At 31.6% G+C, this 9,857-nt stretch overlaps 1 protein-coding gene across 4 annotated transcripts in view; it reads left to right on the top strand.

The window, feature by feature from the left end:
* Positions 1-1,885: 1,885 nt before the first annotated feature.
* Positions 1,886-9,857, top strand: part of TfAP-2 (transcription factor AP-2) — a 978,986-nt gene continuing 971,014 nt past the window's right edge. For 2 of the 4 annotated variants that reach the window (XM_069820019.1, XM_069820016.1), the window contains exon 1: positions 1,886-3,106. In XM_069820019.1, the coding sequence (XP_069676120.1) occupies positions 3,071-3,106 (36 nt within the window). In that variant the 5' untranslated portion in view covers positions 1,886-3,070. The remainder of the gene's footprint in view (positions 3,107-9,857) is intronic. The other 2 variants (XM_069820017.1, XM_069820022.1) reach the window with 2 other exon arrangements.

The following is a 9,857-nucleotide window of genomic DNA, read 5'->3' as shown; positions in this document are numbered from 1 at the left end:
AATTTTGTTATTATTTTTATGTGTTATTTTACTAAAGACTTAGAAAAATTAAGTTTGTTTTAATGAAATTTATTGATCACGTTTTATTTTCAATTCTGGTAGGATTATTATTGCTTAGGCCTACTTTTTTTTCAAAGTATATGTTTTTAATTATAGCTGTTAATTTTGTTGTTATTTTTATTTGTTGCTTTACTAGAGACGTAGAAAAAGTCTGTTACAATAAAATGTATTGATCACGTTTTATTTCCAATTCTGGTGTGATTATTATTGCTTAACCTCATCCCATTTTGTTAACTACGTAAGCCTACACTATAAGTACCGGTACACGTAAGTTACTCCATTAATTCATATTTCCATTATTATTGTTGTAAAGGGAAATGCAAATTAATATTTATTGGTTTCATAGTTAATTATCGCTATAATATTGAATGAGTGAAGCTATTATAGTAAATTTCAATTCGTTTTGCACAAACAAAAATTATATATAACATTTCTTGCAGGCATCTTCGAGTTTATGGTGGAATTTAATATAATTAATTAAAATATAAATTAACTTTATGCATTTAATATTTCAATAATGGAAGGAAGGTGTTAATTTTTCCAAAAGAACACGACAACGAAAGTGTAACATATTTTTCGTCTGCTAGGAGAGAGATCTGCGATGCTGAGGCGATAGTAGCGATCCTAGTGGTGGGCAACTACCCATGTTTGCATTTTTACTACATATTGAGCTTCGCGACTGTATATAGTAGACTGTGGTAATACGTTCATTATTAAGTTATGTTCAAAGGTTTTTTTTTTATATATTTTGTTAGAACTTTAGAAATTAGTCTATCTGGACAAAATCTAGATTATATTTGGTGTCAAACTCTCCATAAGCAATTAATTATTCTTTTATTGAGCCTTGAACTTTATAGAAAGACGTATAAACTTCAGATATTGGCAACAGGACACTATTTTTTAACTAAAACAATGACACTAACTTATTGTGTGTAAGTTATAAGCGAAGAGAGTACCTAAGACTTTGTATGTAAATTAATATTTTTATCTCTAAATTGTATTACTATTTTCAACAGACCAATATACTGAAAAAGAACATAAATTAAATTAGATCATTATTTGTTGTTTCCAGTCTGTCTCTGGGCTGAAAGTTTGGCGACTCTCATTTGTTACCAGGCAACGTCCAGAAAAACAAAAGAATAACAAGTCGTGTATACCTACCGATATAATCTCGTACAATGTTTGCGCGTGGCTATTTATCTAGGCTTGAGCATTGAGTCTCTGGCATATCTTAAATATTCTCATTATAAATTTGCTTATTTGCAGGTGTTTAAAATGTAATAAAGCATTTGTTAGTAGAATGAATAATTGAAATTCCGTTGTTGGGTCACCGGTCTGAATGATAATGCGCTATCGGGAGTCGTGTGTCTTTTTTTTTTTTTTATTCCCACAACGATGCGCCTTCTTTTTTTTAAATGGTGGGTTATAGTGACACCTGGTGAGCGCCACGCGTAACACATCATTTTCGTATGTCTGTCTTGCACTCAATATTACATTTATTCCGTGACCATAGTCGAGGTCCAAGTTGTAGAAAAAAAGTCTAACAGAAAAAAAGAAAACATGAAGCACCTACATCATCTTCGCTCGTATACCAAAAACTGACCAATTATACAGATGTTTTCTGTACGTGTAGTAGGATGGAACTTGAGGGGAAGTTGGTCCACACCTAAGCCATTAGCTTATTATAGCAACGAACCAATCTCGGAGCACCTTCTGAAACCCTTGTCAGCCAATCGGAGTGGAGCAATTATAGTTTCCAGGCTATAGGAACCTTTAGGGAGGGTTTTCCTTCTATTCGCCACGAGCTAATCCACACACAAACTAACGAAAAGTTTTCAGTTGTTAATAACTCTTGGACGGTCAACACAAGTGCCTATCCACCACGAGACCGGTCGCTGTTGCACGCCCTCTGCCTTGCAGAGAGTGGAAAAAATTGCTGAAGGGCTTCTTGTGTCATCCGACGGCGGCGGAGCTAGGACTTCTCTGTTAGTTGTGTCCAGCTTCGGATCTAGGCGTGTGCGAAAAACACGACAGTGTGTGTGGATAAACAGATACAAACATTCCACGCTTAAAGTGCCTTCAGCTGGATATGTAAAACGACTGTGAAGTTCAATTTTTTTTTATTTCCTTTTTTGAGTTGTTATTCTTCGAAAGATCTTTTTGATACGATTTAGTGATAAAAATATTCTTTTTTTATTCTCCGAGGATATTGTTTAAGAATATTATTTTTGGTGATACAAGATCATCGTAATGTTAAAACAAGAGTGAATAGCATAAAAAGAAAGAATGCCAAATATATAAAAAAAGAACATAAGACACCTGTTGCTTCCATGATCGATTGCAGCTAGCTATCGATAAATCAAGTGGTGCCGGTTTTTTTTTTTTCGTAATTTGATCTTCCCACGTGCTAAACGTTCCGTCCACGTGTTACATAAACGCAACGCAGTGTGTGAAAAGTGTGAAACCCCGATGCTTCTAACTCCAGCAGAATATTTTTAAGTGGTTAATTAACAAATCCAGTTGTTGCTTACTGAAGTGAATGTGACGACAAGTGTTAAAACTTAAACGTATCACTTGACAAGTGTCTTCCCTTTTTTACAAATACCAGAAGTGACTTTGTTTAACCAAGTTCACAAAAAAAAATCAAGATAACTGATTCATTTGGTAACGTGTGGTTATATTTTTTTTAGACAGTGAGTAAATGATGTTTCTTCGAAGTAATTAACTCTTTTTTGACTCAGGAAAAGGAGAAATAAATACAATGACTAATCCGCTTTTATAAACCTAATACGGAAGAAATCTGTTACTTCAGAAACTACCTACAGAATAGTTCGTTTCCAAGATTATCGCCAAGTTCAACATTTTTCAATGGTAAAAGCTATTTTTTTCTTATTCTGAATAATAGCAATTTCTGTTAAATTAACGTTCATCGTAGTATGTTGTATCTTCTCACAAGTGTATCAGACCATCCGGGGAAGTCCCCAGTTGTGTGACTGTTCGTAAACCGAATATGGACTGGAGGATTGGTGGTCATGTGGTATATCAGGTATGTTACCATGCCAACTTCTGTCTGCATTTGTTTTTTATTAATGTTGCATTTCCCAACTTGTGAAGTTCCAACATAAACGTGTTACCCTAATGGTTTTGTAGTGTACATAAAATTTGGGGAGTGTTTCAATTAAGTGATTAAATTTTCAGAGTTTATTCATCTTTAAGTCATCTTAATTTCCAAGTTCCATAGTTATGACATCTTCAAACAGGCGAATTTTCATTATTTGTGTCACTAATGTAGTAGATGGCTTGGATCATGCAGTTTTTCGCCTAGACCTATTTAAAAAATCGGTTATTCTTTCTCCTTTAGTAGAATTTAATGTTCGGCAATTAATTTTTCGCAACAAAAATCAGTGGACATATTTGTTACGACAAAGAAATAATTTCGGTAGCCCTACATGATAAATGTATTTTTATTTGTATCGTATTGTATTTATTAACATTCCATGGTATTCATACATTGCTTAAAGCTAGAATTTGGAACAAGTCAAAAAACTTAATACTATTATAAAGTCTTAATTTATAGTCACAGTCTAGATGAAATATATACAGAAGAGATTTACAATATAGTCTACTAGAACAACACAAAGTTTTAGTATCAATTTCATGAAGTGTTATTGAATGTCAAGAATTCACCCACTGAACAGAAGGCGTGAGAAATTAGGTACGTCTTTAATTTGGCCCTAAATAATCTTATGTTTTGAGTTTCATTTTTTATATCGATAGGGAGGCTATTAAAATTTTTTACTGCCATATAACGCACTCCTTTTTGATAGCACGATAGACTTGCCGATGGAGTATGAAAGTCATTTTTGACGTGTATTTATGCTATAAACTGTTGAATTAGTTACAAAGTTTTCACGATTACGTACGAGGAAGATTATTAATGAAAAGATATACTGACAAGCCATGGGCATTATTTGTAGTTTTTTTGAAAATAGTCCTACACGATTCCCTAGATTTGGCACCAACTATTATTCTAATTATTATTTTTTGTAATAGAAATATACTGTTATTATCTGTGGAATTTCCCCATAGTATTATTCCAAAACTCATTACCGAGTGGAAGTATGACAAGAATATTGTTTTTAAGGTATTGATATTTACTATCTTTTGCATAGATCTTATAGCAAAACAAGCTGAATTTAGTTTGGAGGTAATTTCTTTAATATGATTTTTCCAATTTAACACATTATCGATTTTTAAGCCAAGAAATTTGGTTGTTGTTTCTAATAGGGATCTATTATTAATTATTGCGCTAGAAATTTGCGAGGTTTAAATTGCACAGGATTTAAATTGAATTGTGTTAGTTTTGTTACAATTAAATACCAATTTATTGACTGAGAACCAGTCACATATTTTGAAGAGAATTTCCTCTGTTGAAGATTGGAATGTGTTGGAGTTATTGGCTGTAATTACTATACTTGTGTCATCTGCAAATAATATGAGATGACCTACATCCTTTATTAGGGGGGCAAGATCATTTATAAATACTAGAAAAAGTAGGGGACCTAGTATTGATCCTTGAGGAATTCCATTATTAATAGTTCCCCATGTCGATGGAGATTTCATAGTTGTATCGTTAGAAATATTAAAAAAAGTCTCTGAATGTAAATGTCAACGTGCAAAATTAAGAACTGTAATCCCATTTTAAAACTGAAGCTCAAACCTAATTCAGATGTTCAGTTATCCATTAATCATTCACAGGTTAAAGTAACCAACAAACTGTTCACAAAGCCGACAAGTATATCACGCCGTGATGAACAAGACGCTGAATAATGGTGTAAGATTCAGTCATGGCAAATCATGTTTCTCCGAGGTACATTTGACTTGCAACTTGTGAGGTAATGCATTATAAATTCCCACTCTCTGATCATTGGAATCGGTCTCCTAGAGGAGTGTATTAGATATTACTATGCTTACTTCTTTGAGTAAACTTACATGAAACAACATTTTTATTTCTTTTACTGTTTTTATCTTATTTTCATGAGTATATCCCTACATTTATTTGAATTCCTTTCACTGTACATTACCTACAACGTAAATTTTTTTGTTTATTTCATTTTCCCCTCTCTTTATCCATTGTTGCTGTCATCATAATCATCGTCATCAATATTAATATTAATTTTTGTAGAATAATCGACTGTTACTTCTTATATTTCTGTGCTAGATAAATAGATAATTTAATTTCATTCAGCAAATTACAGCCCATAGACAACGTCAAAAAACAAATATATAATACACAGCCTACAATAGATATTGAAATAAAATTAAAATAAATATACAATTGTCAGATAATTACAAAAACAGATTAAAAGTGTTAAAAGAAATGGTATAAGATCATATTAAAATGTACAAATTAAAACAAAATTTATAATTATTATTTTCATTTAGTAATAAAATTAATCTAAAAATTAAAAAGGATTTAAAACCATGACATTACATCTCATTGTATTTCCATTAAATGATTAAGGTGTCATTTACATGTTGTTTCCAAAATGCCTTTTGCATTTACATCTTTCTTTTATTTCAGTCTATGTAGCATAATATTCTTGAAAGAAATGACAAAAGAAAATTTTATTAGGGTTTCGATAGTGAGTTTGTAACTGATTTTCAAATTTGAAATACATTTCATTTTAAAGCCTTCTTTCAAATTCTTGCGTGTCAATATTTATTTACAATCTCTAATATAAGAAACTAAAATATGTAATTTCATAAAGTATACTACAGTTTTCTTGATAATATATTTACAAGTAAAATAACGACGTAAAAAATGAACTAAATATTCTTCACAGGTCTTCTTCTGTTTTGTTGGGGGATCATTATATATTTTGTTTTGATGAAATTTTGTGGAGAGTCATTCTTTATGAAAGATCAAAGCGAAAAATCTGAACTCTAAGATTGTAGTTGTTTCTGAATAATATAAGATCATAAAAATTGATTAAGATCAGATTCAATAACATGTGCAGTTTTTAATTGATTGCAAAATTTTGAGAAAATAAAACGCATTTTGATGCAACTTATTTTATAATTTAAAGTATTTTTGTTTTTACCTATTATTCCAGAGATATCCCTCTCTTTACTGAAAGCTCATATTTTCTTACAAAAATGTTGTGTTCTGTTACGAGTAACATTTCTTTGAAATAAAAAAAAAGTTATATAAATACTTAAATCCCAACTGATATAATAGGCCTATAATTCGTCATTTTCCTGACCTCTAAGCCAAAGAAGATTAGCTATAGTTTAGATACATAAAGTACAAAATTAATAATTTAATAAATCATATATGCATTTAGAAGAAAATAAATGATCAATCTTTATTTCATTAAAACTTCTACTGACACGTAACAATGCAATTAATAGCATTTTTATTAGGCAAACATTCCGCTGGCTTCATTTTATACATGCAATCTTATTTAATTTTCAATAGTAATTCTTTATTTAACTTTTTTTTTGAAACTGTAAAATCTTTTGTAAAACAGAAGTGACCATACAGTGTTAATAGAAGCATGCATAATATTTTTCGTGAAAAAATGCTTCTTTCATACATAAAATTGTTCAATACTGAGAAAGTTTAAACTATAACAATTCAAATTTCGCTGTTCAAATGATATACCTAGGTTGTTAAATATGCCCGATACTAACAGTGCTTTAAAAGTTTCTGATATTCAATCAAAAGACTTCAAGATGACATTTTTCACCCCATTATCTAGATAGAACTAAATAGATAGAACTTTTATTGTCGAAGGCATAATATATGCATAGACATGGTCAAATATATACATTACATTAAATGTAAAATATGTCAAATATAAAATACATTATTCATTTCATTTCAAGGGCCCATGCGTGTATCCTCTAGATTGTAGGGACACAAATTTATTAATTTCATTTTTATATAATTCCTGAATTTGTGAGTATTTTTTTGTAAATTTGATGTCCTAAGGCAAACTATTGTAGATTTTGATACCAAGATGGTGTGCTGGAATAGTTAAACTATTTTTGTTACGAGTATCATAAGTATCAAAGTCACTATTTTGGTGAAAATCAGACAGATTTTTATAAATTAGATGTAAAACATTAAAAAATATATATATACCATAAACAGTGAGAATATTATACTGTAAAAAATATTCCCTGCAAGAGGTCCTACTGTCAACGCCCGCTATGCACCTGACAATACGCTTTTGAGCCATAAATATATCATTCAGCATGGTTCCAGATCCCCAAAAACAAATGCCATATGAAAGCCTTGACTTGACGTGTGCGACATAATAAGACATTAATACATCGTGATTTATTATCGTCCTCAAAATTCTGATTTGATAACAAATACTGTTGAGTTTAGGAATTAAACTTGTGCAATGGGGTCTCCAAGACAAAACTTCAATATTTCTGGGAGACAAATAGAGGATTTTTTATTTTCTTTCTTCGCTCGCCTTTTTTCGCGCCTTTATTTGTCCATATCTCCCACTTTCTTCTACAATTCTACTGTTTCTGACTGTCTTTACACTTACCCAATTACTACCATTGTTTCAGTTTTTAAGTTACTATTTTTATTTCCTTTTCTTTCATTTCTACTTTCTTCTTATAGTTCATGTAGATCAAGTATTGTGATGTCATAAATGTTCTTCATTCGTGTTTCCATCTTTAATTGTTTTAATATTTTCCACTCCTCTTCTTCCACTTATTCTTTCCTAAGATATTTAGTGCATTATGATAGCCATAAACTTTTTTTCAAGATCTGGATAGAAATATTATACACATTGTAGATAAACAAAAATAACATTTAGAAGGGCCCATATTGACCGTTTGTATCTTCCTGTATTTGCAAATCCATCTGTCTGTCTGTCTGTCTCTCTGTGTGATTGTCTGTCTGTCTGTTATCGTAAAATATTTTCTCAAAATTTCCCCCAGTATTTATTATTTAACTTTTCACTTATTTTTTGTATCGAGAAATTAATTTAGTTTTAGTTGTGACTGATCAGAAAGTGTCACCATTTCTATTGATCTCCCTGTGGAATATTTTCAGTTCAAGCGTTACTAACCCCAATCATACGGGGTATTCCATATGAAATCGATAAATAAAAAACCTCGCATTTTTTTAATTCTCTATTTTTTCCCCTATTTATACAAGGTGCTGAGGAGAGTGCATTTTCAAAAATATACTATCGAAAGTCAAACGGTTTTCGTACTATTGAGCGACAAATTTAGCGTAGTTTATAAAAACAAGCCTCTTTCAGCGCTCAGAACTCTGGAACCGTTTACTGCAGAACATTGAGCGGGAGCTCATTTTGAAGCTGACATTTAGTAGGTTATGATAAGAAGTAATATTTTAAGTGTATACAGAGAGATAGATAATCTGATTTTACTTACTTTTAGGCTTTTTGACAATTTATAAAAATGTGAAAATATATTGAGAAAAAAAACTTGCATTATTAAGAGGGATTCGGCATTGTTTGCTTAGTGGCTCGGCAGTAAGTTTCGAGGTATTCAATAAATTATTTTCACACGCGTAGACTTGAACGGCGCAATACCCCACGCACTGGCCGAGAGATGAAGATAAGCGAGCATTGGGCGTCATTTTACTCTTGTGTTTATGAAAACTTGTGATAAAGCTAGCCCAGCCATGACAGTTAGACGACACATCACGTGTTTGTCTCCTGGCCTTGCTTGTCTCGACAACCTGCAGTCAGCTGGTTAGTTCACGCGCGTACTATTTTCTTCTTTATTTGATATTTTCAATACTTTCTTATCAACGGTGCACCAGTAAAAAAATGTGTGTTTATTTCTACTTTCAATGCGGAATCTAACTATATATTTTAAAAATATTTTTTTCGTGGGAAAAGGCGTCTTAATGAAGAAAAATTTCTCCATTTCCATAAAAAGAGGGAAAAACTGTTTATATGTCAATATAAACTTTAATTTCTCAGCATCAAAATAAACCATGATTTTGGTCAGTGGGTGAAAGGGTTTCGGAGCCACAACAGTTTAAAGTTGCTAATTTTATGAAAATACGATAAATTTAAATATTTTTAATTTAAACACTATAAAGTTCTGATGCCTCAAACTTTGCACAAAGCATTGTATCACAGTTGTCAACGGACAGAAAAAGTTTCATTGTATTTAATAATTGCAAGGTCAATTTTCTCTATATTTCGGTCGATATGAGATGGAATAGCTTATACAGATAATTTCGTTGTTACCCATGTAAGAATTGCCTGTCTGTTTACACATTCGCGCATACTGGATGACATAAATGCATGCGCTTAGTAACACGTGGTTGTTATGTAAAACAAAGGGTGTATTGTTAGAATTAACTGGTTGCATCTATGGTTTAACCTAATTACATTTCACGGACAGTTGACTTCCCTGCATACATCAGGCACGTCACAGAAAGCAGAGCTTGTAACCATGCGTGAGACACGCGTCGTACGCTTGCAGACAGTCATATTTTTACGCATCGGATCCCTCGAGTTCGTCTATGCTTTAAATTGTACCACGCTGAAGTACAAAAGTCGATGTCTGTAATGCAGAAATTTAAATAAAGTTTATTACTATCAGCTAAGACAATGAAAACTCATAATTCGATTTCTTTTGTTTTATAACGTTGCTGAGTAGGGACAAAAGATATCAAAATATTGTTATTATTACTATTGTTATTATTATTGGTACTGCTGCTGGAACATGTCAGTGTGAATACTATTGCGTTTCTTGAAACTATGCTAAAATTGTTATTAATTTCT

This window comes from Periplaneta americana, chromosome 3 (genome assembly GCF_040183065.1).
Source record: "Periplaneta americana isolate PAMFEO1 chromosome 3, P.americana_PAMFEO1_priV1, whole genome shotgun sequence".
In the NCBI taxonomy this organism is placed as follows: Eukaryota; Metazoa; Arthropoda; class Insecta; order Blattodea; family Blattidae; genus Periplaneta; species Periplaneta americana.
The sequence above is the reverse complement of the archived record's forward strand: the minus strand, read 5'-3'. Positions and strand labels throughout refer to the sequence as shown.